The sequence below is a fragment of the Triturus cristatus genome, chromosome 4_2 (genome assembly GCF_964204655.1).
Source record: "Triturus cristatus chromosome 4_2, aTriCri1.1, whole genome shotgun sequence".
Lineage (NCBI taxonomy): Eukaryota > Metazoa > Chordata > Amphibia > Caudata > Salamandridae > Triturus > Triturus cristatus.
The window spans coordinates 11,493,247-11,515,362 of NC_140586.1; the positions used below are offsets into that span (position 1 = coordinate 11,493,247).

Below are 22,116 nucleotides of genomic sequence, written 5' to 3' on the forward strand. Positions count from 1 at the left end.
AGTTAAATACTCTTGTAAGATTAAATCCTTAAAATGTAGCGATTGCCTTATGAAAACCAAATTGTATTTTGCAACATGTGAGATGTGCATTTTTGTTTCACAAACAATGAAAGTAAGGTGTACAAGCGCACTCTGATGTGTCCCAAATGTAATAAAAGTGAGAAAAGGTCGGTGGTGCAGGTGGGTAAATTCTCCTGAGTGTAAGGATGAACAATAATATTTCCTAAAGCGCGATCCTCTGGGTTCAGGGGCGGCACCCACTTGCACTCATTTGAAGTAGTTCAAAATGACACTTTGTTAATAAAAGTTGTTTTTCAATTGAATTATTGAATTGTTTCATTAGTATTCATAACTGATATTCATAATTCCATCATTATGATACATTCGTCACACTTTGTTCAATATTGATGTTTATAACAGCCCAATGCATTTCGGGCTGTGGCCCTTCATCAGGGGCGTGGTTCCTCTAATCAGTCGGTGAGTTACATCCAATTTGACCTCAAGATGATGCTCAAACTTTCCAATTTACACCGATAGCCGAGTGTCAAAGAGTTCAGCATTCACTCCGACAGAGAACGCCGAACTCTTTGACACTCGACTATCGGTGTAAATTGGAAAGTTTGACCATCATCTTGAGGTCAAATTGGATGTAACTCACCGACTGATTAGAGGAACCACGCCCCTAATGAAGGGCCACAGCCCAAAATTCATTGGGCAGTTATAAACATCAATATTGAACAACATGTGACAAATTTATGATAATGATGGAATTATGAATATCAATCATGAATACTAATGAAATAATTCAATAAATTCAATTGAAAAACAACTTTATTAACAAAGTGTAATTTTGAAGTACTTCAAATGAGTGCAAGTGGGGGACGCCCCTCAACCCAGAGGATTGTGCTTTAGGAATCATGTTCGTTTCACTCCATTGTGGTGAACTGTAGGTTTGAGCCTTTACTTTTTAAAGTCATTAATAACATAGACATCAATTCTCCAGAATTCCAGAGATAGTGAAGGGACATTATGCACACTTCAACTCCCATTGACATTGAATTGTTGACAACTTGTCCCACCACTAGCTAGAGTATGGGGCAGATTAAAGTCAATGATTTAAAACGAGGAAAATGAAAGTGGGTTATTTGAGTCCTGATTATGTGCAGTTCCTGCCACTTCCTGCATTACTCAGGGCTTAGTTTGAGCCATAGGCTGCTGATGGAGCACACATTTTTTGGGGACCAACACTTATTTTTCCTCTTCTGGAATTTACCCAGAGCAATAGAAGGAAAAACAAAGGGGAAAGGAGGAGGAAGCAGGAACTGCAAGAGTGAAACAAATGGACAGGTAGTGTCTAGCATGAGGTGGATTCCAGACTACGCAGTCTTGGTATTCGGCATGGTGACATATAATAGCACCGTCCAAAAGCTTCTGAGCAGAGCCTCGTCACCAGCACTCATTGTTTTCCAAATTAAGCACTGCATTACCCCTGGTATCAAGGGTATCAAGGCCAGTGCCTGGAGTGCCAAGTGCATGCCAAGGACAGCACCTGCTACCCTTGACAACCCAAAATTGATGAGATGAGTGTTTCTTTCTTAAAATGGACTAATGTACTGTGATGATGTTCAGTGCTTCTTCATTAAATGCCTCGTCAAGCATTCGTACCAAAGTCATGTTTCCTTCAATTAGGAAACATTTTCCATTTTGATTCAGAACTTTTGAAACTCTGCAGTAAAATCTGGCTTCTGTAAAGTCAATACATTTTTCTTGGCCTCATCTTAAAAGGGATGATTTTTCTATAGTAAATGAATGCATCAAACATTCACATTTGGACAAAATGTTGTTCACACGATCCTATTAATAGCATACCTTTTACAATGCAAATAGTTTACAAGTACAACACATAAACATCCATCATTCTGAGCTTGACATGGATTTTGTGGTGACAGAAATATTTTATAAAATTAATTTTACTTTAGTTTGTACACTTGAGGAACATCATGGTTTTGATATCAAAGTTTGCAAAATATCATACAAATAGATTATATTAGATAATACAACCCTCCTATGTATGAAAGACAGGATGGGCAAAATACAAACAGAAGGTAAATATCTGAGTACTTTCTAATGGGGTTTGGCCAGACTGTCAACTTCTGGAACACAACCTTGTTGTGCTTCTCAGGAAATCAACGTTATTGTTTTCAGTGGGAGTTTATATGTAAACAGTCAGCTTTATTGTCTCATTCACTTCAGTGTTCACATACATTTTGTGGTTTCCTCTGGCAGTAGTAGTCAGTGATGTTTTCTTACCAAGCTTAGATTGGGCAACAACACCTCACATGGGGAATCGGTCGTTGGAGAAAGAGTAGATGGAATAAAGACCGCACAAAGGAAAGATATTTCGCCTCATAGCTTGACAGTTATATTTTCTGCATTTCTTAATCTAAAAAAAAGAATACAAATAGTATTTTGACTTCCAGCTTTAATAATACCCAAATAACTGGGAACAACGTTGATAATCAGTTCTTTTCTCTTTTAGGGTCCAATGGGTCCCCGTGGTCCTCCCGGTCCCGCTGGCAAACCTGGTGATGATGTAAGTAATAGTTCTATACATGTAGACGTTTTAATACTCAGGATTGATGCCAAATGTAAAAGGTGAACAAAGGTACTCAATCCTAAAATCAGCTTCTGTAAAATGATTGATTAGATTTTTAATATAAAATCAAATCTCTTTATCATGGATTTCAAAATTGCCATATAAGTCAATCGAGCGATTATAGCATTAAGACCATATTTAATATGTGATAGAACCAGCAACTCTAGGTTATAAGTATAGCTGATATTGGAAGTGACATTCTAACCATTTATATTGTTTTTTCTTCAATCAGGGTGAAGCAGGCAAACCAGGCAAAAATGGTGAACGTGGTCCTCCCGGTCCTCAGGTATGGCTCAAGCATAAGATCAAAAACAGGCAATGACTGCATGAAAACACAGGGGCAAGTGAGTCAATGACTGACTGCACTGGCATTTATGCAAAATATACCTCTATGTAGTGCCCAGTATGGCTAGAGATATACTATTTTTTCCATTTCTACTCTGTCAGATAAGATCAAAAGAGAATAACATTAAAAATTAACTACTGTCATATCTTTTCTAGAAAAATATTTGTGTCAGACCCCATTGTGAAATCACCTCATTGCCCCCACTGTCCTGCAGTAAAATAGTGTAGAGATTGTTTTTTATTCATCTTCATACCAGTTCTCTGCTGAGGAACTCTGCCTCAGATGGTGATGGTTAAGTGTAGTGGTGGCATGTACTGGAAACAAATCGTTAAGATCCATGAGTGCTGATCACAGACTATTTAAATAAATTTCAGAGGCACTAAAACCACTGCATTGATGGACTCGTGTGAATCCCCAGGGGAGGGAGCAATGATAACACTATGAGGCTCTGCTCAATATGCATGTTCCAGGACTCTCTCCAAACTGAATTCCCGACACAGCTTAATAGATTATCTAGAAAAGAACATTACATTTTAAGTCTCAAAATAGTTTATATTCTAGGTCTGCTCGACTCTTGTAAATAATATACACATTGACATGTTAGAAGTATGTGTCTCTCACAATCATGTCATTAGCTGTTTGGTGTATCATTCCACCTTCTCGGGAGTGCTTCATTTGCAATGCATGAAGGACTATTTTGCATTTGAAAATGGCAATCACTCTTTGTCTGTTCAAACCATTATCTCATGCATACATTCTAAAAACAAAGTAATTAATTTTTTCCATATAGCGCCTTGTGTGCAATAAGTCCTTTATAGGTTTCTACTGCACAGCGCTTGCTCTGAGCTTGTGAAATCTATTGTATTTAATAAACTTAAAAGGGGCTTACATCCCGCACTTATTTTTATTTGTTTGTGTGCTTGCCGCTTACTTTTCCTCCATTTCTAGTGGTTGAAGCATACTATTTACTGTTGGTCCTCGTGTGTTTCTCTCATGAGTGTCCCATGGCCCAAGTACTTGTTTTCATCTGCTTTGGTGGAAATTCCTTTGTTAGGTTTCCTTTAGTTTTTTGTGCAATTTTACATAGTGTGGTACACAAGCACCAGTTCTGTTATTTAGGTTTTCTCTGCTCAGCGCTTGTTTTTCTGTGCAATTTCACAAAGCGTGATACAGAAGCACTAGTTCTATTACAGCGGGACACATTCCAGGCATAGAGGGATTAAGTGAAAGTGATTTACCCAGAATCACAGGATGTTGAGCCTCTTACCGAGGCTCGAACCCTGTTCCCCAGCTTCCAGGTAAGCCGCTCCAGCCCTTACAATACTTCTGTGCTCTATCTTAAGATTCGAGAAGATCAGCATACAAGATGGCTGACACTCCTTTGGAACACACAATTCAAATGCGTTCCCATTATAAGTTTCAAAGCAGCGCCGGTCACTTTGTTTATCTCTATGAACATCCGGCTTTACAACTGCTCAGTTTAATCTACTGCTCAGACGGATGAACAGCTGAGGTGGACTAAAACCCTGATCTACAAATAAGACTCCACAGAAAAATCTTAACTTACTCGAACAGTTTCACAGGGTTGTTATTCACTTCACGGTTAGAGCTGTTTTGGGAGAAGCACAAGCAAGCACTGCTTTCTCACACCACTGGTCCCTGCACAGTAGAGTGGCAGTGGGATTGGTGCTTTTGGGCTATGCCTGGGTGGGGGCTCCTGACTGCCCTTCAGGCATGTGCCTGTTGTATCACACTGCAAGTGTCTGTTCTATCACATTATAAGTGTATCCCAGAGAAACAAACTCACAAATGTACAGAGACTTTGGGACGGGTGGGTCAGCGCCCCCACTCTGTTATGGGGAAATCTGAATCTTCAGGGGTTGTAGGTTCTGATGTTGCTTCCCTCTCAACCCCAATCACTGCTCTTTTGTAAGGCATATTAACCAGGCTCTAGCAGAGTGTACCAGTGTACAGCGAGGAACCACCAAGTTGTACATACATGTTTGGTTATGTGAGCCCAATTTGAGGCACACAACTGAAGAACAAAGTATGTGCAGAAGAGATGAAGAACTTTTAGGTGAGCATTCTAAACTATTTTATATGAGGTCAGGGTGTAGGGTCAGACTGCACATTGTGACCAGAGAAACTCCTGCAACTGCACACAAAGCTAGTCTATAGGAACCAGATGGCGGTGGCTAAACTCCTGGCAAAGGAGGGAAACCTCACCAGATATTAAATAGCCTAGTGAGTTGAATGACTTTGTAGAGATCTTTGAGTAATATGCAGATCATTGCTCTGAATCTTGTTGGGATTGAATCAGCTTTTTAACCTTATGAGGCCGATAAAACCAGTACCATTGACCGGGCAGTTATGACTACTATATCCAGTGTCAAAGGCCATTCCTGCTGTATAAGAGATCAATTTTATTGAGCAGAGGAGCGGGGGAAGCCCCCCAGGGCTTGAGAACATCCTTTGATGTGAAATTGAGAGTGACTTGAACAGAATCCATATCTGAGCAGGCACACATCTGGATTTGTACTTGGAGTACAAATGATACTTGATGTCAGAATCCTGTGCAAGCAGTCTCTAGATTGCCGGTCTCTTTAAAAGCTTAACCATGGACTGGCTGGCTGCTAGACTGTCTCCTTCTCATCACTTACTCCTGTGCATTTTGTCACACTTTAAGCTTTTGTCTCTTCAAGGGCTGTCTGTCTCACTTTAGGTTGTCTTTTGTAAAGACTGTCCACTGACCCCTCCACCCACTCTCCCTCCCACTTTTGTGTTACATCCAGACCGCTAGTTTAGTCCTTGGGCAGTCTTTACTTTATACTTTCGACATGGCAAACTCACTCTAGCCTCTTTAACCCCCTAATTGATTATTTGGCCAGTGTTTTCAAAATTTCCTTTAAATCCGTTTTTTCTTTTGTAGCCCAAGAACTTTGTGTTGTGAACCAGCTGGCCCTATTTGCTTAGTTACCAATTTATTAAGCCGTCTTGATAATGAAAGCAGCAGTACTTGACACAACTTTATCTGAATCTTATGGCCCAGGGCACATCATGGCCTCCAAAATATATAAGAAGGCAACATTTAAAATTGAAACTAAAATAATTACAGTGGCTAATTTTGGTATATGTAAAGCAGTGGCAAGCAAGCCCCGATGAAGCGATGAACATTGTTCACTCATCTTATTAAAACTTTTGCCAAGAAGCCTTTTAAAATATTATGCAGGGGTTTTGAATGCTTTTATTTGTCTTTTACTGAGGAGTAAATAGACCAATATGTCAGAAGTGATTTATTAAAAGAATGTAATTTGGAGGCTCTCACACAACATAATTCTTGGAATGGGCACTTTTGAGGCAAATGGAGTCTACACATTGGGGTTGGAGTTGCACTCTACTTTGCACCACGGTACTCAACACCACTGCACTGTCTGCCACTCTACTCAACACCACTTTGTGCCTCTTCACTACATGCCAATGCACTCTATGCCACATGACACCACTGCACTCTGACACTACTCTACAACACAGCACTCTACTTCACTCTACTCTGTATCAATCCACTGTACGCCACTCCACTCTGCAGCACTCCACTCTACACCACTTTACTCTGTGTCACTGCTCTCTACAGCACTATATGCATGACTCTATGCCACTGTACTCTGTACCACTCTGCACAACTGCACTCTGTGCCACTCTACTCTGCACTCCTACATCTACCCCACTGTAGTATGTGCCACTTTGCTCTACTCTGCACCAATCCACTCTGCACCACTGCACTCTACGCCACTGCACTCTATCATGCACCACTCTTATCTATGCGACTGCATTCTATGATGCTGCATTGTACGCCACTGAATTCATTGCCACTGCACTCTACACCATAACACTCTGCAACACTCTATGCCAGTGGGCTCTACTACACCAGTCCACTCTACTCTGTGCCACTCCACAGTATGCCACTCTGCACAATTCCACTCTAAGCCACTCCAATAAACAACACTCTCTGCCACTCCATTCTACAACACTTTACTCCACTCTTCACCATTCCACTCTACAACACTCCATAGCACTCTCCTCTACACCACTAACTTTTAGCCATGCTGAACAGCAGCCACACTGGTTCACAATATGGCTAAAACACATTGCAAAGCCAATGGTTCTCGCATAGGCAAGACCTATTGGCTTTGCCAACGCTTGTTATATATTAATCAGAACTTGTGAGTCAGTCCTTTACTAAAATAATTGAGTTTGGTTTTCTCTCGTGCTCTAAATTCAATCAAACAATCAAGACAGTAGAGCCGTATAGTTTGCTATAAGTTGATCATGATGTGTTAATCAAATAATTTTCATGCGTGTACGTATAAATGGAAAATGTTCATTTTACCAGTCCATCAATCCATCCAACCATTCATCCAACTGTTGTCCATCCTTCTCTTCATCCATCGATCCACACGCCCAGCTACCCGATTCACACATTCACCAACCCACCAGTCCATCCTTCATCCATCCATTCATCGTATGTATTGTTGTCTGTCCATCGATCAATCCATCTGCACATCTACTTAATTCACATATCTACCATCCCACCAGTCCATCCAGCTATCCATCCAGCTATCCATGCATCCATCTATCGTTCGGCCTTCTGTTCATCCATCGATCCATCCATTAGCCCATCTACCCAGTTCACTCCTGCATCCATCTAGCCAATCATCAACCCACCCATCCGATCTTCTTTAGTCACGTGTGTACTTTGTATATGTATGTATATATACTTATGCACAGGTCTATGTGTTATGCATATGTGGCACGAATATGTTTCCATATAGCAAGCACAAGCATTTATAAGAATGTTAAGGTACACTAATGTAAAATTGTAATGCCTGCAATCAAAACAATGCAATTGGAAAAAAAAAGAGCTAAAGACTATTGAAAAACAAGCTCACTAAATGGGTTATGTTTATAAGACCATAAACTAATAATGTAGGTTAAGAATTGCAATTTCTAACTCTTACAATGCATATAATGCCATTGGAGACAAAAAATAGGTATAGAAGCAGTGTTCTACTGAATGCACATAACTGGAAGACATTTGTGCTTAAAGATTTCTTTGAGTACATTGTTTGCCTGCACATATAAGGCAACATTCAGTGCTTTTTACAATTCCTTCATAAATACATCTAAATACACGGATATAGAACACCGGTGTGCCATTTACACCTCTAGTTTTAAGGTTGGCACAACAATCGCAGCAAAGATCAATTTAGCATTTTGTGAATAACTTCGCCAACCTCTACAGTAAACTTTACAACTTTAGAAATCATAATCCATAGGTTGTCCTGCCACCTTTGCAACAGATTACTAGGGTAAATGGGATTCGTAGTAATATGAGGGTTCCCAAAGCATGTGAAATTGTGATCGAACGTGTAAATTGCATATGCAAATTTAGCCATAAAAACAAAAATTGTGATTCTAGGTATGCACAATTTGCCCATTTTGTAGTGCTTTCCTATATTTAGTGCTTTTTTTGGTTTAGTTGACGTATTTCAGTCGGTTTGGAGACATAAACGAAAAACAAGCTGGTCGTTGAATAAGAATCAATTCTTTATATGAGTGTTAACATTTCAGAATGAGAAACAAGAGTTCTCAATGGAGCGTTTGGTTTTAGACGAGCATTTGGATTGGCTGATTTATCTTGCCCTTACAAATGGCCCTTTTCTTACTCTCCTTTCACCTCTCTACCGCCTTCAGAATCAGCTTTATTTTTTAGGTCGAGCCTGGGCATGCGCTGCTCTGCGAGGCATGCTATATTGGAGTACGGGCTTGAAGCCCCGCCCACACTCCACCCATATTTGTCATTGGCTTGTGTCTTTACCCTTCGTAAATCCTGGCTTCTTATTCGTTAATAGGCATGTTAGTCCCTCCTTAGTACCGCCTTGTCTTTATTGAGTTTCTCCTACTGCAGGCACGACATGCTTTCCTGCAACATTCAGCACACCATGCATGCTTTCACGGGGCGCTTTTACAAAAATAAATTGTTTTGCAACTTGACAAACAAATGCTTTTTTGGTAAAATCTCCCCATAGCGCGCTTTCACTTTAATAGTGGCCGCAGACCTTTCTTTAGACATGGCTCGTCTAAAGAATGGGGCATGGCCTCTATTAACATGAAAGCGCAGCATGGGGCGCTTGTAAACATCAAGCATTTGCAATGCAATAGGTCTTGCATTTTGGAAACTTTGACCTATTGGCATTATAAATGACAATGCCTTTCATTATTGCAAGTTTTTTAAACACATAATTAAAAGGCATTGTCATTTACAATGCCAATAGCTCAAAATCTCGTACGTGCGAGACCTATTGCATTGCAAATACTAGTTTTTTGTTGTTGTTGGTGGGCGTCGACATATCACCATTTGGTGTCACTTTTATGAATGCAATGGGCTTTCCCATATTTACAAGGCCATGTAAAGTCATCCTGCGTGACGCATTTTGCAGCTCACATAGAAAGAGGAAAATTCCTTTAATGATTATTTTTGTGCAGGAAGGTGTCCCTTCCAGCATAAAAAAAAACATTCCACCAGTGCAGGCACCCTTGAAAAAGGACACAAAGGTGTTTGCGTTGGCACACTGCTGCTGTTTGTGCACTGGCACAGGGGAGGAGGACAGGAATGCACCGTATCTTGTAGATATGACACATTCCTGCCCTTTTATTCTGATGCACGGCAGGGTTGCAGGAAGGCCTGCTGTGCTGACGTGCGTCAAAATATTGGAAATAAGCCCCATAATGTTTATTAGAATTGTGCAAATGAAGTTAGAAATTAACACTTCCACTATCATCTTTCCTACTAAGACCTTATACAAGATACTAGCAATGTTTGAGAAGTGATACTTTTCGCAGTTAAGAAATTACTGGAATTGTTAAGGTATCTTGTGCTTCCAATAAACTAAATCATTTTTTTTTGTTCCCAAAATGTTTAGGGTGCCCGTGGCTTCCCTGGGACTCCAGGTCTTCCAGGAGTTAAAGGACACAGAGTAAGTCTTGACTGTTTCAAGCGAACACAACATATTTCGTTATATTTGTTATAGTTTATTCTGCAAACTTGAAGTTTACATTAACCCTGGTTCTTTTGATTATATTTCTTGTTAGGGTTACCCTGGCCTGGATGGTGCCAAAGGAGAAGCTGGTGCTGCGGGTGCAAAGGTATTATTTACACAATTTCTTAAATAATTATAATTTAGGAGGCAACTGGGGACCTTTGCTTTAATTGAATTACACCAAGTACAGCAAGACTGCAGTCTATCTCCCATGCTGCTCTTTCCAAGAGCACCTGGGCCATATGCTGTATAGTGTGTAGTTGGCTGAACCTGTTCCCATAGTTTGAGATCTGGTTCGGATGGTCCCAGGGCAATTAGAGGTATAGGGCACCAGATGTGATAGAGTATTTTTACCACTGGTGTCCTAGGCCTGCCACACTGTTGGATCCCAGCTCGACTTAGCAAGCTCTCTTTTAGCCTTTGACTCTCTATGGTAATAAGGCAGAGCAGTCTAAGTCTTAGTCAAGAAAGTGATGAGGTTTAGACAGGAAAAATGCAGTGAAATACACCAGTACCACTTAATAACTGAATATCCAGACAGTGCTCAACATATAGGGAAAACTACTCAAATACCTACAATGAATACTAAACATACTATGAACTCTCTTGCTCATTCCAAGCTAGAGATATAACCCCAAATATTGTTGTAGCTGCTAAGTTCTGGAATTTTCTTGATGGAGTATTTTCTAGCGGAATTTCCGGCCAATGTAATTCTACTTAGATGTTCTAGATCAGCGTCGAACAGACTGACTTCGCAAGGAACACAGACTCATAAATTGTTAGCCTGTTACTTCAATAAGATCTTTACTCTATGCAAGCAAGTTCCAACTGTGAAACGCAATGTACGCTCTTACCTCTTCACTCTCTACAGAGCATGTAGGCATGCAGCCACCAGTAAGTCCACCAGTGTCACTGCCACATTTAAAACAACATTTTTTAACTTGCTGAAATTCGTGCTACAGTTGTTCAAAGCTGAAATGTTTTTAAAGAGGGTCCGATGCACGTGTTGCAAACCTGTTCAGGGCCAAAGCGATGCCCCCACACCGTCCCAAATTGACTGGTGGGAACCCTTCAAAATCCTTGTAAGCCTAACCTGTCACAAAAGGGTCAAAGGTACAATGTCGGTGACCTAGAGGTACTGTCCTGAGGGAGTCTACTAGCACTGCAGCTGGTTCCGCATGCTCTAAGAGTAGTTCCAAGTGCCCACCCACTAGAAGCCACTTTTCTAGTTACAATCCTCCAGTTGGACTTGAATTATTATGGTGTCAGGATGATTACTGGACCAGCAAAGCTGCATTCAAGTCAATACCTGAGGTATAGACAAGTGGTTAAAATGCGGATGTCTTGACAACCGTTCAAAAGATTTCCAAAGGTATGGTACTAGAATATTGTGGCCTAAATTTAGGCTTACAAAATAAAAGTGTCCTAAATATTGGTTACAAACATTTCACCCCAATAGAGTTAATAATAGAAAATCTGCTGTCAATGGGGCATTTATTTTCTATACGATGTTGCGGCTATGATATTTATGTCAGCCAATGTTTTTGTTATTGATATTCTGACATACAACCGTTACATATGATCAATGGTTTTTGAATCAGCACACCTCTACTAGCTACCTCTATGACTAGAGGCAAAGTAGTTTTAGATGTTCCAGGAGGAAGGTAGAGCCACAGCAGGTTTCCCTTCAACATGGCCTGAGTCATATACAAAGCAGGCTCACCAGTAGCCCCTGAATGCTATGTCTCTTCCCCTGGTCCCCTGTATTGTTCAGACAGGTGGAGTTGAATGGTCTCCTCAAGCAGCTGGGCAAGGAGGCCGTATGTTTTCAAAATGTTGCCGTCCCACAGCAATTCCCACAGGTCTCTTTGATTAAATCTTGCCTCTGATTCTCTTGCAGGATGCACTCATACAAACAAGGGGCAGCACAGCGTATTCTTTCAAGAGTCAAGAAAGCATAGCTACTCTTCTTCTTCTTGAGTAGGGTCCAATCTTAGCCCACCTTGAGTGCAGGAGGGAAACCTGTATCGAAAAGCTGCCTCTAGAACTTAAGTTGATCTGCTACACTGTTGTGCAGCTCCACCTTTAGTTGATGAAAGTCACTGTATCCCATCATGTATTCTTACTAATGCACACACAGTCCTTACATTCAGCACACAACACGGCTGACTCATACACACGCCACCCACAAATATCCACCACAAATGAAGGTGAACATCCCATTTAAGCAAGCCCTTTTAATGAATGGGGCGCAGTGGGAGGGCACTAGGCATCTCTCATTGAAGGAGCCAGATAAATAGGTCTGCCCATTTATTACTGATTTCACTGCCAGGGTCAGTCCCTCAAAACCCTGCTAGAAGAGACAGTCATCCTCTTAAAATGCGGCAAACCTTTGGAGCCCCTCGACTGCAGAGCACCACTTTGATGTCTCATTACATTTTGACAAAGAGGTCCTCAGTGATTTCACATGGTAGTCAGGGGTTTATTGGGGTGAAAGCAAAAAACACAAAAACTGTAGAGAAAGAATGACGGGTAGTGTGCTCACAGGAGCCATGCAGGGGACTTTCTTTCCCAGCATACAATTATCCGGGTATTCCTATATTATGTTTGCTCCTATTTGTTTTGCAATTTCCACTTGTTGCACCATTATTCGTCCTTAGCAGCTACAGGAGCACTGGGGATGATGGACACCTATTAGCTATTATTATATTAATAAAATACTGCCATGCTTTAACTATACCAATGTGCCATCAGCAAAAGTATCAGCGACCAGGGTTGCTGTGGCCTGTGGATATGAACGATCAGTTGTTAAGCACTTGTTCTAACAATTCAGAGCTCCAACCTAGTTTTGTATTTTTTGTTCCTAGGGTGAAGGCGGTGCTCCTGGTGAGAATGGTGCTCCTGGGCCAATGGTGAGTAATGGACTTGCTGAGATACTATTGTAGAACAAATAAAATGTATTTTGTTTGTAATAGAAGGTAGCTGAAAATGTATGGATATATTTTCATTTATTGGAAAACAAATACTTTTCAAAACTATTATACTTATCTCTGACCTCCTGGACTTGGATTTTAAACATATTAATTTTTTTTGTGTTTTATTTTATGTATACTAATTATGAGGTTTAAAGTGAAAACCTCATTAAAGGGTCCAGCTGAAATAGGTGTCTTTTTCTTTTGCAGGGTCCCCGTGGTCTTCCTGGTGAGAGAGGTCGCCCTGGGCCCTCTGGTGCTGCTGTGAGTATGTCTTTGTCAACCACACTATCTTCCCCAAAACACTCACAAGTTTGTTCAATGTATGTAGATAGACACAGAAACACTGTGCAACAATGTAAACTGGGGAGCCTGCCACAGCTTCAAAACCCAGACTGGCCACCAGAGAAGCTCTTCTAACATGTATGCACTCTTAAACAGGAAGGCCCGTTCAGTTCTTGCACGTGTGAAAGACCATAAATGGGGGAAGCATTTCTGTGTTGATGCTGCTGCTATCATAGTTCCTGAAGAGTCCACAACATTTCTATGTGTGCCACAGCACACATAGAAAGTGATAAACACCTCTTAAGATTGTTTTTGTGCAGGAAGGTGCCCTTTAATGCTGCAAGCGCGGTGTTAAACAGCCGAAACAGTGCCAGCGCAGGGAGAAAGGACATGGAATGCACCATATTGCATAAATACAGTGCATTCGCAGAAAGATGAATGTATGGCGTTACAATGCATACATTTACAATGCATGCCTTTACAACACAGTTTTTACATCGCAACATCCTTTACAACGCATTCTTTTACATCGCATGCCATTACATCGCATTTTCAGAAACTACCTTTACAACGCATTCCATTACATCGCGTTATACCTTTACAACGCATACCATTACAATGCATACTATTACATCACATTTAAGGTAAGTGTTGGATAGTAGAGGGGTAATAATTACTATTCTAACTCCAGTGATTGCAACAGTAGGGTCATTGTTGGATAGTGTAGGGGTAAAAATTACTATTCTAACTCCAATGAGTACAACAGTAGGGTAAGTGTTGGGTAGTGGAAGGGTACTTCTGCATTGTAATAGTATGCATTGTAATGACTTGCGATGTAATGCCTGCGTTGTAGTGACATGCATTGTAATGACATGCATTGTAGTGACATGCGATGTAATGGCTGCGTTGTAATGACATACGATGTAAAGGATGTTGCGATGTAATGACTGCTATGTAAAGGAAGAGTGATGTAATGACTGCGTTGTAAAGGTTGTTTCCCGTGCAGCACACATAGAAAGAAGCAATAACAATGAGAAATGAGATATTTCTCTTTATTACACCTCTCCTGGGAATGCATATCTTATTGACACATTCCCAGGTTAAGCAGTTCTGGCAAATCTGGGAATGCATAAAAAAAATGAGAGTTGCATGAGAATGAACCCTGCAATGCTTATGGAACACCTTCCCAGGGCAGAGTAAGGCAACGCAGCTATTTGCGCTGCGCTGCCTTGCTCCAGATTTATGAAGTCACTCAATGCCATGCAAAGTGGCCTTGCGCGGCTTCATAAATCTGACTTAACGTTCGTGGTGAAAGAGCCAGTTAACATTTGGGTGCTTGCATCGATCAGTTCACTGTCAGTAGCGTGAATTGTCTATTACACCATTTGGGTACCTAATCTGTCTTGTTTGCTATTGAATGCTTATAGTGTCCTACTAAGACAGACTCTTGGAATTTCCAGTTAAACATTATTCATATATTTGCCTAATGCGTTTAATTTTTCTCTTTTTCTGCTACTAAACCTCCAAGAAATGTATGTACTTTGGAACTTATCAATACCGAAACACGACTCACCTTAGAAGCTCGTGGTTAGGGATTTGTCAATTGCGTGGAGCAGGCTAAGAATGTTATTGTAAAAGGATCTCCCTTGGACCCGCCCCCTACACACAGTAACATTCTCGGCAGTGCTTTGCATAGCAAAATGCCTAATGCTTTGTGCCCGGGCTTGCATCCAACATTCCTGGACTGCTCGCTATGGCTTCTGGATGTCATGTGCTAACCTAGTTACTGTACCATAAAATTGCCCTCATTCTGCAAACAGTCTAAGCCATTAAAGCTACTGTGTGAAAGGCAAGTGTTTATAGAGGCTTAGCACGCTATATTTCAGACGGTTTCTGAGCCTAGATCCTGCTCTCTGTTAAAAATGAAAGATTGATGAAAGAGTGTTTTGAGAATATGAAGGTTTGTGAAACCTTCCAGATACACATATTTCAATTAAATTAAATTAAATTAAATCTTATTCACGCAGAGCTTTCCCCTCCGCTTGGCTCCTTAAGGCAGGAACACATTAATCGAACTCGCAAATTCCAATTCCCGACCACTTGTGTTAACAGTTCTAAAATGTTTATGCACGAACTTCCGTTTTTAATCCCTGTCACGCTGCATTCACAATATTTCAAACGTCGCTGAAAACGTCTTCTGTTTCCACAGGGAGCTCGCGGCAACGATGGTCTTCCTGGTCCTGCTGGCCCACCTGTAAGTATAACCATGCTTGATTTTGATGTGAAAACACTTTTCAGATAGTGTCTGTCGAAAGAAAGATATATTTATATTTTGATGTATGTATTACTAAATTCTATTTGGTATATTGTAAACTACACAAACTATAAGAATCAACTAACTATACGCAAATAAAAAGCAACCACAAACAAAGTCCAGTTCAGTCAGTAATAAATAATGTAAATTTTACGTTTCTGTAATCTGAAATATGTGATAGAAACAGAAGCCTGTGGATTCACTCCCTGTTTACGACGGGTGTAGTGAGCGTGAAGAATGCTTTACGGCTCGCTTCGACTGTCTGCCTCGTGCATCATTTCTATAATGACGACCTGTCTCTAACTCGACTCTGTTTCTCCTTGTCCAGGGACCCGTCGGCCCTGCTGGTGCCCCTGGTTTCCCCGGTTCTCCAGGCTCTAAGGTATGTGCAAAGTGCGCTGCTGCCCCTGCTAACCCGCTGCTGGCATGAGAAAGTATGCTGGTAATTCACAGCCAAGCACTCCAGGCTCGTAACTTTGTAAAAAAAAACAACAAAAAAAGGCTTTGGGGCTTCCTTTCCCCATACATCTCCTTTCATCTAAACTCAGCTGCTGAGAACACCTGAACAAACTAAGTATTTTAGCCTAACCTTCTCGAAGAGAAGCAAGCCTTTTTAGTATGAAGGTCTGGGAGAAAATATAAACTCAGCAGTGTTTCATACAAGTGCCTTATTGTTGTAAAAGCTCTTTCCACAGAGACTAGCATAAATGTTTCTTACAGCTCGCTTTTCTCTTAGTAGAGTTTGCATTTGTGGCTAGCAGACAGAAGGACAACTAACTGGTCTCATGTAGGACATATAGGTACTCGCTGCAAACGTCTAGGAAGCCACATATGTGTCTGTGTGGAGTGAGGAACTACACGTTTGTGTGGTGTATTATCAGGGAGGTAAAAAGGAACTCTCGGTTGATGGGTCCATGTGATTGACCTTGGCAGTGCTGTGGCTGTCTGGCTTTTGGCGGACAGCCATTAAGAGAATTTGGAAGCATAAAGAAAGTCTGTTGACAGGATGGAGAATATGGTGCTAGAATAATTATCGCCTCCCAAACAGCCCTCAGTCCTCTTATTGGCATGCTTGCGTTACCTTAGACCAGAGCACACAAAACATATCCTCTTTAGGTCTTAATGATCTTTTCTACCCATTGGAAGGGCCCGAGGTTAACTCTGTGGCCAACGGTTTGAATCAGAGAGCCTCCATGGGGCATTTCATCCTTCTGATATTGATACAATGAGTATTCTTGAGATAGCCACACCAAGACACAGCTTTGCCTATCAATGGATGCATAACAGAACACTCATGCTTCATACGAGGTGAGCTAAACTGAGTCTCCATGTAGTCATTGACTACCTGATGTTCAGTCTCGCCTAGTTGTTTTATCTTCTATCTCTGTTCTGTGACCAACACATGCAGCTTAGCATGCATACTGTGGATCAATGTGGCCACAAATATAGTCGGATCAAGGCCTGAGTTATGAATGAATAATTGACTGAAACTTTATGAAAGTCTTAGCAGCTAAAAAACATGACACAAGTAGTCAGTTACTACCAGGGCTGTCCGGCCTCTCTTGGCCTATAAGACACACACTAGTATCATGCAGGAATGGCCCGAACGCCCCCTCTACCTCGATCAAAACACATACACGTTATCCTTTTCTCACTCACCTTTTTGAGTGTCCAGTGCTTTTTCCTGGCCTTGGTTTCGTCTTAAATGTAATTAGTCTTTCACGCAGTCAGCCCCCAAACTGCGGCACGGTGTATGTTTAGGCTGCGAGCAGTCACGCAGGATTTCCGGTATGTGCTTACTATAGTTTTGTATATGGCTGCACTGAGAAGCTCTGAATTGTGATTCAGTTCCTCTCTTACATACAGCACTCTGGTGACGTAGCAGGTGCCTGGACCGCTCCATTGTGAGCTGTGATATCCTTATATCAACCCTATGAAGATGTGCAGGGGTAGGCCGCAGAGGGAGCCTTGGCCCAGTAATGTCTTTATGATCTTTATTTATTGAGTACGATAGCATAGTATCTATGTTTATAGAATCCAGGTGCCCTGCCCCCATCAATGTTTATTGGATATGAAATACTCTTCGTTGTGTAATGAGTGTGAGATGCTCTCCATATGTATTACGTACAAAATCCCTGTGAATGTTGATTGGGTTTTGGTTGCCTTCCTTACTTAATAAGTTTTAGGTTTTCTCGATATGTAGCATGAACAAAGCCTCTGCACATTTTGAGTATTTGTGTCCTTCTTTATTTGATACATATGAGGTGCTCTCAATATGTATTGAACACAGGGTACCCATGAATGCTGCGCTAAATGTTTAAGGAGCATAGGGGCTCTCTGTGTTCTGACTACAAAATGCCACTGAATGTTTATTGAGTGTTCGGTTCTCATCAAAGTTTAGGGAGAATAAGTTGCGTGCACGCAGATGAGGGTTGAAAGAGGCGGGTGCAGAAGGGGGCGTCTGGAAGTTCAGAGAGATCATTCTGTGAAGCCGGGGTCTCTACAGAACTGCTACTCAGGTTTCCAGCAGTACGGCACAAGTATGAATGGAAGTCATGTTGTTTTTGGCCCCAGGTTAATTTCCTCCACGAGGTCTAGTTTCACGGATCGCCATGGTTACCAGAAAGAGCAGGAATCTGCCTAGGAATAGAAAATACAAGGGCTATTGAGAAGAGACGGAAAAATGCAGAACTCTGACCTTGTCCGAACACAAATAATTACACATTTTCAGCAGGGAGGTCTGAAAGCAGATGAAAGGAATGCTTGGAAATCTGAACTGCAGTTAAAAGAAAGGCACATTTTTGAGGAAGAGGCACTTGCGGAGACTTGTTTTGAAAAGCCTTTACCCTGGTGCGTGCACAGCTCTATTCATTTTGGCCTTACTTAAAATCCTCAATAGAAAGATTTTCAGGCATTACATAAATGCAGAATTTCTTCAAACGAAAATACATCTATAAACATCCTCAAGGGAAAAGAAGATGACCTATGTCTATCAGTTCCCTGGTATAAGGCTTCATCAGAATACCTATTTTTAAAAGTCCTATATAACAGTGTGAATGTAAGCCTTTTTTAGAGTAGTGAGCTTCTTTATATTAAACTGTCAGTGCTGCCAATGTAAACAACCGGAAGACACACCATTGTATTAATCTATCTGTAGTAAGGAGAAGCACAACTTTCTCTTATATAGCCTGATTCATTAACCACGGGGGGAAAAGTTCGAAATTTGCTTCCATAGGAATTTGCTTGGAGAACATGTTTAACTTTTATGGAATTCTCAAAGACTTCCAGGGCGACTCTTTCAAAATTACGACAAAAGAACACACAGTTCTGTCAGTTTGTTATCAACTGTTTCTTGCTGACTAGAAAATCCAGTCACTATGCAAGAAATGTCACTATGGCAGAAAAAACCCTCTGTGAAAAAATGTACTATCATACTACCATAAACTTCCTAACTAGTTTCAGAAAAATGCATCCCATCACTGTACCTCAAAATGACAATAATGTGATAGAAAATAACTGTATTCATTCAGAAAACCCCTTAGGTTGTCATCTTTAGTTTTCCAAAACAGCCCATTGCTCTGGCACAAATCTCTTATTACACCGAAAGAGCACCACACCACTGTGCCAGCAAAATCAATCACCGTGGCAGATGACCTCGCCAGTCTGCCAAAAAATCCCATATCTGTGCCAGAAATGTCCATCAAAGTGCCGAAATATTCTATAACAGTAGATAACAATCCACTATGGAGACAGCAATTATCATCTCTATGGCAGTTAATTGCACTATTGAGGAAAACATGCCACAATTTTGTCAGAATATGCCTAGTTCTTTGAGACAATGTATAATTGTGCCAAAACATACCATTACTTTCCCATGGCTATTGCAAAACTATACCCCCTCCCATGACACTCAGGACTCATGCACCCACTCGTAGGAATATTGAGGTAATTGGCAGCCAGAGAGTCGCTTGTTAGAGTCCACATCTCTTAATTGAACATATCTACCTTATTCCATAAGTAAATCCCTGAAAGGTATACAACAGTTGTCCCCAGCGTTTGGCTCCGCTACTCACTCGTTCCGTTTTCCTTCACCCCGAACACTCATGACCTCAGGTCCCGCCCCTGGACCGACCTGAGGTCATGCACAAGCACACAACAGAGGGCTCTCAAGTATCATCCAGTACTACTATTGATAAAATACCACAATTGTTTCCATGCATTTCAGACACCCACCTATTTGTGACATATGAAAATTGTGTCGCAGCGGCCAGAGCGACTGACGCCCGCAGTTCGATCCCCAGCGCAGGTGCAAGCTCAGCTCGCCATCATGTGACTCTGGGCAATAGCTCACTTAATCTCTGCAACAGCGCCCTGAAACCTTTGAGGGGTGATATGTATGCACTGGACACATTATTTACCTATTTAAATTCTGGATTTGGGAGGTAATTCACCCATGTGTATTATCCTGAAAGGATTTGGTGTCCAAACACTAACCTAGATGTGTAAATTCTGTGCGACAGTAACTCAACTGCACCGTAGATGTATGCATATCAAAACAGAGAGCATATTTTCCAATATATGCCCTTGTAATTTAGGTACATTTTTATAATGTACATCAAGAACAAGCAATACCTGTTTGTTGACTTTGCTGTTATGATCATTGTGCCAGTAAAATCCATCAATATGAAAAAACATACAGCACTTTGTCAGAATTTACACTAGCAACGTAGGTCAGTCCCTTAATGCCCACCATGGACATACGCATGTCATGCAATTGAATGCCCGCAAAGACCCATTCAGCTTTCTATTCTTTGGAGGAAGTAAAATTTAGAAATATTATAACTGATGTTAATGATGCTGGCTAACTGCATTGCTTAGGAATGTCAGTAGTGCATAGTGAAAAAATGCTAAAACTCTGTCAGAACAACACACAACCATATCAAAAGCAAGTACTTTGCAATGACTTTGGTATCTATAACGTTCTTCCCCAGCAGTAAAATGTGCTAATTGTTCGCAGTTTATACCTATCTAGAGTGTAGATAAATAAATATTAAAACATGCACGGGCAGATTTATAAGCCCCTTGCACCGCCATTGCGTCACTTCTTTTGACGCAACTGCGGCACAAACAATGCGGCAAATTTACAACGTAACGCATCTAGAGAGATGTGTCATGTTGTAAAGCCCCGCATCAAATTATACCTGCGCCAGGTATAATGTATGCAGGCTAGGCATTCCCATGCAAGAAGCCATGTAGAACTGATGCAGTGAAATTTAGAACATTTCACTGTGTCATTCCACACCTTCACTGCATCAAAATCCCTACACCTGCTCAGACCAGGCGTAAGGAATGACGCGGGGCTTTTTGTATGGGACTCACCTATCTGTTGTGGCACAGTGCTGGAGTTGCGTCACTTTCATGAGCAACTTCAGCGATGCGTCACTTTTGTGCCAACAGATGCGTCAGTATTTCTGACGCATCTGTTAATCCTTGCACCATGGAACACTTTATTGTAAATACAGTGCATCCATGGTAGCGCAAGAACATTTGGCACTGGCACAAGGAAACTGACGCTTCTATGCAAATGCGTCAGTTCTTTGTAAATCTGCCCCGCAGTGTCTGGTTGAGCATTTCTACTGTTAACATATGTTACAAAGTACAATTCACTGTTACAATTATCAAAACTGAGGGAAAGTATTTACATTAAGTAGAGAGTGAGAGCTTTGTGTGCCTGCTCTTGTTTGTGGTAGCTGGATTTAAACAAACATATGCTATACCTCCCTAGCATTTAGTCACTCCGTTCAGAAGTTCTAGCACAATGAGCGAGCTTCAGATTCTTACCAGTAAAGCTTCAAGAAGGGGTGAAAAGGACGTGCCTAATAGACTGGAAGTAATACTTCTTGAATTAAGCCATGGGACTGCCTGAGGTTTCCCAGTGCCTCGTCTGAAGAGCAGAATGACTACCAAGACCTTAGTACAGAAGTAAAAGCAATTAAAAACGGGCATTTGTTCTTTGTAAGCAAGGCCTGAATATCAATTCAAGTTTATCTGACTCATTAGTAACTCTGGTAATTCAAACATTTTATAGTTTGACAGAGCGGTTTAGAATTTCCATAGTATACAGATTCTTCTCTCATTCCAAATTATAAATGACATTTATATCCACCCTGGCACTAAATACATTTTACTTTATTGCATGATTTGTTAAAAACCTTTGCAACAGTATATAAAGAGAGAGGTTCATTGCTAGGTACTAACTTTGACAATGAGTTAAAAGCATCATTATGTCCTTAGGTACTGGTACATTTGTATCCACCCTGGTGATTGCCATTATTGATTACATTTTTACTGCAGAGCTATAATGAATTGTAAATTCTGTCTTTTATAGTTATAGTTCACTGGATTATCTCTTTCTATAGAAATAGCTGCAACATTGGTTAATAATC

The 22,116-nt window shown here is 41.0% G+C and overlaps 1 protein-coding gene across 2 annotated transcripts in view; it reads left to right on the forward strand.

Moving 5' to 3' along the window:
• The window catches only part of COL2A1 (collagen type II alpha 1 chain), a 112,951-nt gene that overhangs the window by 26,819 nt on the left and 64,016 nt on the right, over positions 1 to 22,116 (forward strand). For both annotated transcript variants that reach the window (XM_085600236.1, XM_085600237.1), the window contains 8 exons: positions 2,540 to 2,593; positions 2,889 to 2,942; positions 9,983 to 10,036; positions 10,152 to 10,205; positions 12,967 to 13,011; positions 13,282 to 13,335; positions 15,566 to 15,610; positions 15,999 to 16,052. In XM_085600236.1, the coding sequence (XP_085456362.1) occupies positions 2,540 to 2,593; positions 2,889 to 2,942; positions 9,983 to 10,036; positions 10,152 to 10,205; positions 12,967 to 13,011; positions 13,282 to 13,335; positions 15,566 to 15,610; positions 15,999 to 16,052 (414 nt within the window). The remainder of the gene's footprint in view (positions 1 to 2,539; positions 2,594 to 2,888; positions 2,943 to 9,982; positions 10,037 to 10,151; positions 10,206 to 12,966; positions 13,012 to 13,281; positions 13,336 to 15,565; positions 15,611 to 15,998; positions 16,053 to 22,116) is intronic.